This window comes from Jaculus jaculus, chromosome 6, assembly GCF_020740685.1.
Source record: "Jaculus jaculus isolate mJacJac1 chromosome 6, mJacJac1.mat.Y.cur, whole genome shotgun sequence".
Classification (NCBI taxonomy): Eukaryota; Metazoa; Chordata; class Mammalia; order Rodentia; family Dipodidae; genus Jaculus; species Jaculus jaculus.
The window spans coordinates 156,297,858-156,311,698 of NC_059107.1; the positions used below are offsets into that span (position 1 = coordinate 156,297,858).

General features: G+C 49.4%; 1 protein-coding gene across 2 annotated transcripts in view; it reads left to right on the forward strand.

Moving 5' to 3' along the window:
• The window catches only part of Gtpbp1 (GTP binding protein 1), a 32,309-nt gene extending 19,195 nt beyond the window's left edge, over nucleotides 1–13,114 (forward strand). The window contains exons 5-12 of one of the 2 annotated variants that reach the window (XM_004650317.3): nucleotides 4,112–4,235; nucleotides 5,637–5,751; nucleotides 6,943–7,087; nucleotides 7,209–7,391; nucleotides 8,076–8,211; nucleotides 8,781–8,959; nucleotides 9,941–10,141; nucleotides 10,879–13,114. In XM_004650317.3, the coding sequence (XP_004650374.1) occupies nucleotides 4,112–4,235; nucleotides 5,637–5,751; nucleotides 6,943–7,087; nucleotides 7,209–7,391; nucleotides 8,076–8,211; nucleotides 8,781–8,959; nucleotides 9,941–10,141; nucleotides 10,879–10,971 (1,176 nt within the window). In that variant the 3' untranslated portion in view covers nucleotides 10,972–13,114. The remainder of the gene's footprint in view (nucleotides 1–4,111; nucleotides 4,236–5,636; nucleotides 5,752–6,942; nucleotides 7,088–7,208; nucleotides 7,392–8,075; nucleotides 8,212–8,780; nucleotides 8,960–9,940; nucleotides 10,142–10,878) is intronic. The other variant, XM_045152607.1, reaches the window with a different exon arrangement.
• Nucleotides 13,115–13,841: the final 727 nt, after the last annotated feature.

The following is a 13,841-nucleotide window of genomic DNA, read 5'->3' on the forward strand; positions in this document are numbered from 1 at the left end:
CCTTTACAGCCATCTCCCTAGCCCCAGGATGGTGGTTTTCAGGCCAGCCTGGGGTATATTGCATGCATGACCCTTTCTGAGACAAAAAAATAAAGACTAATGATTAACAAACACAATGAACTATTTTGATAATCTCTGTAATTTCCAAGTGAAATATTTAAAATATATAGACCAGTCAGTAGAGCATTCTTTTTGTTTGTTTGTTTGCAAGGTGGGGTCTCAAACTGGCCTGGTATTTGCTCTCTAGTCCCAGTCTGGCCTTGAACTCAGTGTTCCTCCTACCTCCACCACCACAGTTGGCTGCTAACAGAGCCCTCTGTGTCCAGCTTGGGAAGAACAAAAGTAATTTTTTGTTGTGTGAGAAGTGGGAAGAAGTCAGGGGACACTGAGGGGTCTTGGTATAGAAACAGCGAGCAGCCAGGCCTAGGACAGCAGCAGAAGATGGTAACTTCTCTGACAGTTGTGGCATCCAGTGAAGATGTCCTGCATATGCAAAGCATAGAGACACGTGATGGTAACATCGTTTAATTTTGTTGTAGTGTTTGATGCAGTTATGTGGTACAAAAATAGAAGATACCAAAAAGATTGTAGTAAACGTCTGTCTTCCACCTCTCATTTCTTGGATTCCTTGGTGAATGTGTGTATACTCCCTTCCTCCAATTTCACACATTCTAAAAAGTTGAAAGGATAATTATCAGGTCCCCCCCTTTTTTTCAATTGTTTATTAAAAACTTCCATGATTATAAAAAAATATTCCATGGTAATCTCCTCCCTCCCCCCACTTTCCCCTTTGAAACTCCATTCTTCATCATATCCCCTCCCCATCTCAATCAATCTCTCTTTTATTTTGATGTCATGATCTTTTCCTCCTGTTATGGTCTTGTATAGGTAGTGTCAGGCACTGTGAGTTCATGGATATCCAGGCCATTTTGTGTCTGGGGGGAGCACGTTGTAAGGAGTCCTACCCTTCCTTTGGCTCTTACATTCTTTCTGCCACCTCTTCCGCATTAGACTCTGAGCCTTGGAAGGTGTGATAGAGATATTACAGTACTGAGCACTCCAGACACTTCTTTCCAGCACCATGATACCTTCTGAGTCATCCCAAGGTCACTGCCACCTGAAAAGAGAAGATTCTCTACCAAAATTGAGAGTAGCATTAATATAAGGTATGAACATTAAGAGAAATGCTTACTGGGCAGTTTAATAAGCATAGTATATACATTTAGCCAGACATCAGCAGACATTACACCCCTAGGGCTCATGACTACCCCTGTTTTAAGTTTTCAGTATCAAGGATGTGTTCCTTCCCATGGAGAGGGCAGTTGGTTTCCACCATGACAGATGTGCCACTATTGCACTTGTTGGCTTATTTGGCTGGCTGGCCAAATATAAGGCTTGCAATGTTCACTGTTGAGTATCTTCACTGGTGATTTCTTTCTCTCCCATTGAACTGCATGCAGAATGCCTTCTTACAGCTTTCTGACAGCTGGTCTATATGGAGGAGGTTATCAGCTCAGTTCCAGCAGGATTTCTCAGTGGCCTTGCAGCCCAAGTATGTGGAGTCTTCAACAATAGGGTCTTACCATCTATTTCTGGTGGGAAACCAAGAATCAGGCCCCCTTTTTAAAATTAAGTCATTTGAAAGTATGTTGTAGACATTGGCCTTTCACTGCCAAAAATACTTAAGCACACAGTTCTTAAAACTAAGGACTATCTCCTGTAATTGTAACCAAGAAAATGAATATCAGGCCTGGAGAGATGGTTTAGCAGTTATGGTGCTTGCCTGTGAAGCCTAAGGACCCAGGTTCAACTCCCCAGGACCCACATAAGCCAGACGCACAAGGTGGTGTATGCACCCAAAGTGACATGTGCATCTGGAGTTCGATTGCAGTGGCTGGAGGACCTGGCACACCAATTCTCTCTCTTTCTCTCATAAAAATTTTTTTAGAAAAAGAACTTCAGCTGGGCTTGATATACTCAGATGTTCCTCAACTGCCCTACACCAGCTGCTTTCTTTCAAACAATTATTCACTGGAGATTGAACCCAGGGCTTTGTAAATAGTAAGCAAGTGCTAACTGTTTAAGGTAGCATACTGTGTGCACCATGCTTTTTTTTCTCCTTAAAAACATAATCTAGGGCTGGAGAGATTGCTTAGTGGTTAAGGTGCTTGCCTAAAAAGCCTAAGGATCCAGGTCGATTCTCCGGGACCCACATAAACCAGATGCACAAGGTGGTGCATGTGTCTGGAGTTTGTTTGCAGTAGCTGGAAGCCCTGATGTGCCCATTTTCTATCTGCCCCCCCTCAAATTAATAAAATAAAATAAACCATAATCTAGCCAGGCATGATGATGCACACCTTTAATCCCAGCACTTGGGAGGCAGAGGTAGGAGGAGCACTGTGAGTTTGAGGCCACCCTGATACTACATAGTAAATTCCAGGTCAAAAAGAAAAAAGAAAAAAAAAGGCTGGAGGGATGGCTTAGCAGTTAAGGCATTTGCCTGTAAAGCCAAAGGACCCAGGTTCGATTCCTCAGAACCCACGTTAGTCAGCTGCGCAAGAAGGCGCACACATCTGAAGTTCGTTTGCAGTGGCTGGAGGCCCTAGCTTGCCCATTCTCTCACACACTCTCCCTCTTTCTCTGTTAAATAAACAAATAAATAAATAATATTTTAAAAATAGGAAACCAAACAACCACTATATAGATATGTGAGTTTGTGTATGTATATATTCATTCTTAAATATTAACCTTTGTTTTTCCTTCCATCTTTCTCCCCTACCCCCTCTCTTCTTTCCCCTGTCCCTTTCCCTATATAGCTATGTAGTCCATACTGGACTTGAAATCATCAGTCTACTGACTCAGCCTCCTGAAGGCTGTAATTACAGGCATGTGCCACCCCACACATCTTTGGTGATGATGGAAAGACTTTATTATTACTGGACAGAATGGTAACAGTGATGACAGCTACCATTGTTGAACACCTAGTCCCTGGTGGCTGTGTGCTGAACCTTTCATGTATGTTGTAACATCTCAGCATCATGTGACCCTCTAAAGTGCAGGTGGTTAGCATCCTGTACTACAGATGAAGAAACTGAGGGCCAGGGTTGTTAGACTGAATCTGCTTTGAGGAATGAAGACATTTGTTTTCCCAGACTGTATGAGGCTATCTTTGTTATTGTTTACAAGTCTTTTCAGGTTTTTTTTTTTTCTTTTCTTTTCTTTCTTTTTTTTTTTTTTTTATTTGGAACAAGATCCTCTTACTAAGTTTCCCAGGCTGGCTTTGAACTTTGTCTGTTACCCAGGCCAACCCTGAACTTGTGCTCCTCTTTGCTCAGTTTCTTGAGTATTGGGAATTACAAGCCTGATCCACGGGGCCATCTTCTCTTCTCCCATTTATTATTACTTATTTATTTATTTGAGAGAGAGAAAGTGGGGGGGGGGGGAGAATGGGCATGCCAGGGCTTCCAGCCACTACAAACAAACTCCAGATGCATGTGCCCCCTTGTGCATCTTCCTTATGTGGGTCCTGGAGAGTTGAACTGGGATCCTTTGGCTTTGCAGGCAAGTGCCTTAACCGCTAAGCCATCTCTCCAGCCCCTATTTATCTATTTATTGGTGGGTTTTTAAAAATATTTTATTTTATTTATTTATTTGACAGAGAAAAAGGGAGGGAAAGAGAGAACGGGCACGCCAGGTCCGCCAGCCACTGCAAATGAACACCAGATGCCTGCGTCCCCTTGTGCATCTGGCTTACGTGGGTTCTGGGGATTTGAACCTGGGTCCTTTAGCTATCCAGGCAAGCACCTTAACTGCTAAGCCATCCCTCCAGCCCTATTTATTGGTGTTTTTGAGGCAGGGTCTTACTCTATCCCAGGCTGACCTGGAACTCACAATGATCCTACTATCTCTGCCTCCCAGAGTGCTGGGATTAAAGATACGCACCACCACGCCCAGCTCTCCTCATTATTTGATAGATCACACCACTGGGACAGGGTTAAAGTGATCTGTGCCCAACCCAATTTTCATTGACTGCATTCTTTGAGACACTGTGCTCACCCAGCAGCAATCTCTGTCTCCCTTGTTCTGACAGTTTCTTTCTGTGTTGGGGCAGGTGGGCAGCAATGCTGGCATCGTGGGAATGACCAAGGAACACCTGGGCTTGGCATTAGCGCTCAATGTACCCGTCTTTGTAGTAGTTACCAAGATTGATATGTGTCCTGCCAACATCCTGCAAGGTAAGTGAGGCTTCCAGCTGCAGCAGCCCGTGAGACTGTCAGCACTGTGCCTCCATGGTGGCCTGCCAGGACTTCAGTCCACAGTCTTCCCGTGCTAGACCTTGGCCTGAATTTCCATCTGCCCTGAGTCTTCTGCTTCTTTCTCGTCTGTTTAGCTTTTTTGTTGTTTTTTGTCTTGTTTTATTCGTTTTTCAAGGTAGGGTCTCACTCTGGCCCAGGCTGACCTGGAATTCACTAGGTAGTCTCAATGTGGCCTTGAACTCACAGCAATCCTCCAACCTCTGCCTCCCGAGTTCTGGGATTAAAGGCGTGCGCCACCACAGCAGGTTCTGTTTAGCTTTTTTTTTTAGAAAAAAATTATTTTTATTTATTTATTTGAGAGAGGGAAAGAGGGAGGGAGAGAGAATGGGCGCATCAGGGCCTCCAGCCACTGCAGATGAACTCCAGATGCATGTGCCACCTTGTGCATCTGGCTTATGTGAGTACTGGCGAATCAAACCTGTGTTTTCAGGCAAGCACCTTAACCACTAACCATCTCTCCAGCCCAGTACAAATTCTTGAGGTTTCTAATGTGGTATCTCCCCTAGCCGCAAGCACTGGGCTCTACCATTGGAGCAGGTTGTATATGGAGGAGTGTGGATAGAGAGTCTGATGGCCTTTAGGACTGCCAGAGCTTCCCCACAGGCAGCAAGACTCAACCTTCATGCACCTCGCACCTCTTCCTGGCTGTTGCAGGTTATAGGTACCAAGCACCGTCCTGGTCGAAGGTCTCATAAGAAGGGCCTCTACACACTTCTATTTGCTCAAAAGAGCTTTTTCTTAGATAAGTCTGTTTGTTTTTTTTTTTCTTCCAGGAAGCAGAGTATTCTGAGAATAATATTCAGGAAGCACCGAGTCATTTGTCTATGTGATATGACGTGCCAGCTTTCAGACGCACAGCCTTGAAAGCGGCCCCATCTGTGCTCTGCACACAAAGCATGCGTCTACCCAGAGTTTGTTTTTAATATATTTTTTTCTTTTATTTATTTATTTATTTGAGAGACTAGAGACACATACAGAGAGAGAGAGAGAGAGAGAGAGAGAATGCACACACCAGGGCCTCCAGCTGCTGTAAATGAACTCCAGATGCATGCACCATCTTCTGCATCTGGCTTACATGGGTCCTGGGAAATCGAACCTGGGTCCTTTGGCCCTCCAGGCAAAGTGTCTTAACTGCTAAGCCATCCCTCCAGCCCTCAAAGTTTTGATCCTCCTTTTGCTTCTCTAGGCATTGTGGCATTTAACACTGGTCCATCTGTCTGTCTCCTGCTTGCATCAGTAATGACTGGACCCATCTTACTCTGGAAGCCTGGCCAAAGAGAAGGTTGTGTCCCCTAATTCTGTTCCATTTCACCCTTTAAGAAACCCTGAAGCTGTTACAGCGCCTGCTAAAGTCACCAGGCTGCCGGAAGATCCCTGTCTTGGTGCAGAGCAAAGACGATGTGATCGTTACAGCCTCCAACTTCAGCTCCGAGAGGTAATGGCAGGGCTAGGACCAGGGTGGGAGGGTGGAGGAAAGGGAGCACGCACTTCCAGGCAGGCCCCTCGTTAGCACAACTGCAGCGATCAGTAGGCTTAGAATAGCCAGTTCAGGCACGGAGTAATCCGGGTGATTCAGAGATTGGAGGAGATAGGTTTCTGTCTTAGCACAAGGTCTTCCAGGCCAGAAGTGCTGTCTAGAGCCATATCAGGTGACACACATTCTGAGGTGCTGGCCTCTGAGGTTGGAATCCCAGCTGAGGCTTCAGTGTCCTTATTTGGGAAATGGGAATAATATTAACTTATGTGTAGGGCTCTTGAGTAGTGGAAATGATGCATGCGCACTGCCTGGCCACTGTGTAACACACTGCTATTTTTTTTATACTATTCTGTTAATTTTTTGTACTATTTCTCAAAAGCTTTCTAATTACAGATCAGTTTTGGCATTAACTTAGTGTATCCTTTATTTATTTATTTTTATTATTTTTTAATTTAATTTTTATTAACATTTTCCATGATTATAGGAAAATCCCATGATAATCCTCCCCCACTTTCCCCTTTGTATTTTTTGTTTTTTTTGAGGTAGGGTCTCACTCTAGCTCAGGCTGACCTGGAATTCACTATGGAGTCTCAGGGTGGTCTCGAACTCATGGCGATGCTCCTCCTAACTCTGCCTCCCGAGTGCAGGGATTAAAGGCATGTGCCACCATGCCCAGCTTAGTGTATCCTTTTAATTCCACAAATATTTATTGGATATTTTTTCTGCCAGGCTCTTTATCTAAACATTGGGGATTCATCTAGATAGTTCTCAAGGTAGTTCAACTCCCTGGTCCAAGATCATCTCTTGATAACCATGAACTTCATGAACCATGGACCTCTGGGACCACCTGCCTCCTTGCTTGCTCTGTAATGTAGAGCTGCTTGGTTTTCCTTTTGTGTTTCTTTAGCCTGGTGCTGTCTTCTGTATCCCCCGTTGGCCAGTAGGGGGCCATGTTTCAGTTGGCCCTGTTTGAGCTCATACATGTTGAATCTGTAGTCTATTCAGGCACTCTTGCAGGAGCAGCTCCTAATTTCAAGGTGTTTAAGTCACTCTGAATAGGAGAGACAGAAGCAACAGGTGACTGGTGGAAGGTCCACTGGCCACCTGAGCTCCTCTCTCCCGTCTTCTTTCTCTTCCTCCTTCACTTAGGATGTGCCCGATATTCCAGATCTCCAATGTTACAGGTGAGAACTTAGATCTGCTGAAGATGTTTCTCAACCTATTGTCTCCCCGCACCAGCTACAGGGAAGAGGAACCTGCTGAGTTCCAGATTGATGACACCTATTCTGTCCCGGTGAGTGGCTTTGGGTGGGAGTAGGCAGGCTGGGTGGCTGGTAGGTACTTCCTACCCTGGCATCAAGGAATGAGTCTGTGGTGGGCATGGACTTACTAGGCTGGGGTCTTCTCCTTGGCAGGGTGTGGGGACAGTGGTGTCAGGGACCACACTGAGGGGCCTGATCAAGCTGAATGACACACTGCTACTGGGGCCAGACCCTTTGGGTAACTTCCTGTCCATTGCTGTCAAGTCAATCCATCGCAAGCGCATGCCTGTCAAGGAGGTGCGGGGGGGTCAGACGGCCTCCTTTGCACTGAAGAAGGTGAGTGGGGACAGTTCCAGAAGCTCTCCTCAGGCTCCACTGTGGGTCTGGGCCAGGCACTTCATTTGCCATCTCTGGTTATGTGGCTGCTCAGCAAGGTGGGGATTGCTTATTTTTACAGAGGAAGAAACAGGCTTAGAGCTCAGTTTCTTGTCCAAAACATGCTAGTAGGTGCTAAGCCGGGACTGGACCCTGGGACTACCTGCCTCCTGAGCGTTATTCTTCCCTCTGGGGCCTGAACAGGGGCAGGCTACATAAGGCTTGGGTGGGGTTTACGCCAGTCTTCCCATTAAAGTCTTGGAGTTTAGGGTGAATGCTGGCTCTGGGCTCCCCTGCCTCTCTGCCATCAACTTGACCAACTGGACTTGGTCGGGCCCACTGGTCAGGGCATGCTCCCCCATCCCGTGTCTACCTGCATGCTTGTCTACCAGACTTCCTTGCCCACCCTCAAATCCTAGCCGCTGGGAAGACAGTTCTGTGTAAAGCCTTTCCTGACCACCAGGAACAGTGTGGCTTCTTGCAGAGCATTGAGACTGCCTTGTGCTGTCTGCTCTAGAAGGAGCAGAGAGGCAGGGCTGAGTTGAGATGGTCCCCATTCTGAGAGACTTCTGGAGCTCCAGAACCAGAGGGCACCTCTGGCAGACACCATTGTTCCTAAGCTCTGCTGTCCCCTTTTTCTTTCAGATCAAGCGCTCGTCCATCCGGAAGGGCATGGTGATGGTCTCTCCACGTTTGAACCCCCAAGCCTCCTGGGAATTTGAGGCTGAGATTCTTGTCCTCCACCACCCCACCACAATCAGCCCACGCTACCAGGCCATGGGTAGGTGTCCAAGGCCCTGCCTAGGAGGCTCTGTGCCAGTGCAACACCCACCCCAACCTCCAAAGGGAGTGCCAGCAACTCAAGCTCCATAGTTCCAGCTGTAGCCAAGAGGCAGATATCCATCCTGCTTAGTGGGGTCTTCACTTCTGCTCATGAGCCAGTGATTCTGGTCCCATAGTGGCCCGTTGAGGGCTCTGAAAGCCAGGCCTGTCCGCAAGGCCTTCTCATGCAAATATCCCTTCAGGCCATGACTACTGCGTGCTGCTGTGTGTCAGGTACTATTGCCAAGTGCTGGGGAAAAGCTGAGAGATGTAAGAGCTCTCCCCCAGGAGCTCGTAGTCCCCTAAGGAGGTGCAGGTGCAAACAGAAGCCGCTGCATAGAGGAAAGGTGAGGGCCAGAGGCAGGGTCAGATACAGGAGTAAGTACCACCTAGCCACCTCGACCCTTGGAGGTCTTGCCCTACCCTGGAGCTGTAGCTTCAGCCTGTCTCATGCTTTTACTCACTGCCTCCTGTGCTGAGGCCATAGGGCACATCACACGTGTCCTGACCTCCTGACTCTCTTGGCAGTACACTGTGGAAGCATCAGGCAGACAGCCACCATTCTGAGCATGGACAAAGACTGTCTACGCACAGGGGACAAGGCCACTGTCCACTTCCGCTTCATCAAAACCCCTGAGTACCTGCACATAGACCAGAGGCTAGTGTTCCGGGAAGGCCGCACCAAGGCTGTTGGCACCATCACCAAGGTATGGCTTCCCTGCCCCCTCAGTACCAGGGACTACTCAGCTCCAGTGACCACGAGCACCACAATCTCCTTTTGAAAACTGTCTTCCTCCCTCTGTGGGCTGAGGCATAGTCCCCACTGGACCGAGCTAGGCCAGTCCATGCTGCAGTGTGGCTTCAGTGAAAGCTTTGCTTCTTCAAGAGTTGCCCTTGCGCCTCTGGTCTAGGGCTGTGGTGGACTCAGGAGGGAAGGTGGGATTAGGACATGATGTTCTTTGTCCAAAGGCTCCCTGCAGCACAGTAGGTCCAATTGGAATGAGTGAGTAGGAGGTTCCATGCCTTGGGTAGGGCATTTGGTGGAGGGTTTGACCCTTGTTCCATGCAGAGAAGGAAGTGGTCTCCACATGTATGAGTTGGCAAGACGAGCCTTGGGCCTGTCTGTGGAGATGCTGGAACTTCGTCTCTGGAGGGCCTGGCTGCCTGCCTAGGGTTGGCTGAGTTTGGCAGAGGCTGATGCCACTATAGTGGTGGGTACAGCTGGACTTCTTTGGTTGGATTGAATTGTCCCACAAGGAAACTTATGAATGAATTGTTGCTCCTGGGTGGTAGCTTGTATGACTTCTAATAGATAGATGCCAAATACTTCCAGCTGTTGAGGTATTACTCAGCCTCTTCAAGAGGCTTAAAGTGCCCAGAGCAAGTTCTGCATAGCCTGGACCCTGGCCTGGAAGTTGCACTGAGTACAGGGTGGCACAGGTTCAGAGAGCTTGCTGTAATAACAACAGAGCCTTTCTAGATGGGGATAGGCAGGAGATGAGGCAACAGCCCCAGGATTGTGGCAGTCTTGGCCTGGGAATGGGGACAGGAGGACCTTCCCCCACCACCTCCTAGCATGGTCTTCCTGCCATCTGCCCGTCACAGAAGCAGCCATGCCAGGAAATGAAAAAGCTGATACAGACACAGGGCAGGCAGCTCACCTCACACTACCCCCTTGGCTTCCACAGCTCCTCCAGACCACCAACAACTCCCCCATGAACTCCAAGCCCCAGCAGATTAAAATGCAGTCGACGAAAAAGGGCCCTCTGACCAAACGAGAAGAGGGAGGCCCAGCCGGGGGGCTGGCAGGGGGGCCTCCCCCGCCTGGAGATGAAGCTTCCTCTTCAGGGACTGGGCAGGCAGCTGCATCCGGTGGTCTCCAGCCACAGGTTAGCATGGGCGCTTCCTGGCCTCAAAGCGGGGCGGTGGGAAGGGCAAGGCTGCTTCCTAGGAGGTGACTGCTAGAGAGCCCCAGTCAAAGGGAGACGGTACACCAAGCAACTGGTGGCCTGTGTGCACCATCTGAGGCAGTACTTCTCAACCTGTAAGATTTGGTCCACCGAAAAATTACTCTTAATTGCTCCTGAGTAGCATTTGGTTTTAATGAATAGAATAGGGAAAAAAAAAAGTCAAGGTTTCCTTCTAGTTCTGGGATTATAGGCTCTGCCATCACAGGCCAAGGTTTTCCTTTCACAGTAGAGGTTGTGAGAGAGTGATTATGTGTCCGTGCTACAGCTACAGTGCTGGTCAGAGACTGTCACCCCCTAGCCTGACACCACTTGCCTGTTCTTTCTAGTTCTCCCTTGGCCTGTCTTTGGAAAGAGGCTTTTCCTGGGTCTGTCACCCTTGCACAGGAACTGTTCTCTTCCCCCTACAAAGACTGATTCCTTAGTTCTGAGCCTCTCCACAGGCAGCAATGCTATTTTTTCCTGCTTTGACTCGCACTTCAATGATTGCCCTCCTCACACCTTTACTTCATGTCCACTGTCACTCCCCAGCAAGTAGAATTCCATTTCACCATATAAACTCATGGCCAGGCTGGGACAGTGTCACCTACTATCCAGTCTGCTGCCTGGCCCTGTCCCAGAGGCCAGTGCTTCTCAAGTTCCTACTTTGTTTCTTTCAGCCTAAACCCAGCAGTGGGGGCCGGCGACGAGGGGGCCAGCGCCACAAGGTGAAGTCCCAGGGAGCCTGTGTGACTCCTGCCAGCGGCTGCTGAATCTTCCTTGGCCCACCCTGACCATCTGTGGGATTCACTCTGGCCACTGTTCCCGATGGGCAGAGCAGCTCTGCTCACTACTCGCCCATGCCCAGGCCATAGCCAGAGACTTCTTTTCACCCACCCCCATTTTCCAGGGGGTAGTAATTTATAAGCTGAGGAGGGACTAGATTTGCTGAGGACTGACCATCTCCAACCTCCCTCCTTCCTCACTCACATCATTTGTACATCTGGGCCCTTAGTTTTTATTCTTTTTATTATATCTCTGTCTCTAGTGTGGCTGTGTGAATGTTCGTGAGAGGGATAGGAGTGCAGCTGGCCAGGGCTGTCAGTCTCCTTTTCTTCCTCCTCACTGGCACATCAGCCTCGGGAAGTTGGCTGCCTGCCTGTCCTCAAATCTGTCCGTCCATGTGTCTGTCTCAGTAAGATCCTCAGAACCGTTAGGGGATGTCAGTAGCCCAAGGCACCTCTCTTCCCTGGCCTATTCTCTTCTCAGCTGGAAGCCCTTCCACAAGGTTGACCCTTGGGCCTGTGGGATTCAGTTGTCAGACCAGTGATCCCCATCAAAGATTTTGGGAGTTTAACAGGGAGAAAGTGGTGGCTTCCTCCTTTCTCTCCTTTTCTGAAACTGTTAAGCTCCCAGGCAGATAATGCCAACAGCTCTTCACTGGTACTGTAAGTGGCGACAGCATTTGTGAGACTATCCACACTGACTCTTGACCCTTGCCACGTATCCAGACCTTGGTGGGATTCCCCGTGCAGACAATCCTGTGCTTGCCTGACTGCTCTGGCCTCTGTCAGTCTTGCTGCCTGGAGGCCCCTCCTGCTTAGACTGACCTCTGGCTGAGCCTGGGGTTCTAGACTCCTCTGGGCCTTTGTGGGATCAGGTTTCCTAGCTACTCCTTGCCCACATTACCCTCAACATGGCTGCTACAGCCATGGCTTTATAGCAGTGAGGGCTTTAAACCAGATTTGGATGCCCCTCTTGGGGTACACAAGAGCAAGCAGAGCAGCATTGAGCCCTGCACCCCCCCCCCCCCATTAGCACTGCTGCCTGGGGTGAGGGCAGGATGGCACCATTACCTTGGGCTGAGGTCCTTCTTTGCAGCCAGGGCATACACCCAGCCGGCTGGGTCCCTCTTTAGTCCCACCTCACCTCTCCTGTCCTCTGCTCCTGACTTCTGTCCCATGTCCCTTCCTCCCAGCTACTTCTAGTTAGCACTGCCCCACGGCCATGGGCTGACAAGACCAGCACTTAAATAAGAGTTTGTTCCATGTTGACAGTGTCATGCTCCCTGCCTGGCCTCCAGGTGGAGGTGCTGCAATGGGGATGCTGTGGTTCTGCCTGCCCTTGGGGACCTGGTGACAGCCCAGGGCCCCGGCTGCCAGGAGTCCAACTTCAAGAGGGTGTGAACCCTCCACCAGCTTTCTTTGGACCCCACTGCCTTCATCTGCTGTAGGAAGCTCACCCCCGTGTGGAGGTTCAGTGAAAGCCCGAGGGAGGCCCTGGTGCCCTGAGCCAGTGAAAGCAGCGTGCTGTGCCACGTGTCTGCACTGCCTGGTAGGCTCATGAGTCACGATCTGACACTCCCTGCTGCCCTCTCTGAGATAGGCACAGTCCAGTCTGTACCTAAAGCTCAGGAAGTGGCCGTTCCCACTGGATACCACTTCCTCCGCCAGCCTTCACCCAGCAGCTTTTCCTGGCCAGCTGTGGCTCGTCCTGACGTGCAGTCCTGTCGCTCGCCTGTTTCACCTGCTCCTTTGCGGCTTTGGCTCACTCAGGCTGATGCCTTCATAGTGCCGGGCTCCAGTATGGTGACATAGGACATAGCCAGGGCTGTGGGCTGTTGTACATCATTTGACCACAGTGGAACTTTGATTTGAACTCTGCCCCTGTAAGCAGCAGTGGTCACCAGAACTGTTCTTTTGTGTTCGGGAACCATGCTGCCACCCTGGCCTCCACTGTCAGGTGGTGGGACTGGTAGACCCCACCCACTGCCAGCAGGGAGCTGACTGATTTCAGTGTTGTACTGTCATTAACAGGACTACAAAGGTCTCTGCAGGCCTCAGCCCTCCCATCTGGGGCAAATACCAGCCCATTTATAGTTGATGAAGAATAAAGTTGTTAATCTGTTGATTTCAAGGGCAAGGCCTGAGCCTTCCATGTTTGTAACTGGTGTTTGTGGTATCCTCAACAAATGTAAGACCCTAGGATGGCATGGGGTGGAAGTGGCTAGATCTTCAAGTCACAGGCATCTATTTGGGTTCTCTGGTAATAGGCAAGTGCCACAGGGCAGGGGTGTATCTGGGATTGTGGAGTGCCTCAGAGAAGGCCATCTGAAGCTTAGTCCTGAGGGGCAGCAGGATTTGAATACGGGCGAGGCATGGCTCGTGTGTGGCAAGGTGTAGGGCTGTGTTTACTGGGGCTCTGCTTGCTCAGGGTCTTGTTTTGTTGATCCAGGACTAGATGCACAGCAGGTGTTGGGAGACAGGTGGGCTCAAAGCTCTGGGCTAGACTGGCATTCCACACAGAGCCCTATTCTGGTTCTGGCTGTTGCCCGTTTCTCTGTGGTGACAAGGACTCTTCTGGCATATCCTGGCCCTTCCTTCAAGGAACACACCTCCTTCAGCATGTGACCTGCATTGGTCAATGGCACAGACAGAATGGGGGTATTGCTAATAGCTCCCAAAGCTATCACACTTCCTCCTGCCAACTTTAAAGCTCAGAAACACTGGAGTGGACCTTACCTGTGGTCCCAAGTCCATCCCAACTGGATTTTTTTTCTTTTACAAAGAGACAATTGGCGTGCCAGGGCCTTAGCCACCACAATCAAACTCCAGACACTTGTGCCACCTTGCACTTACCTTTG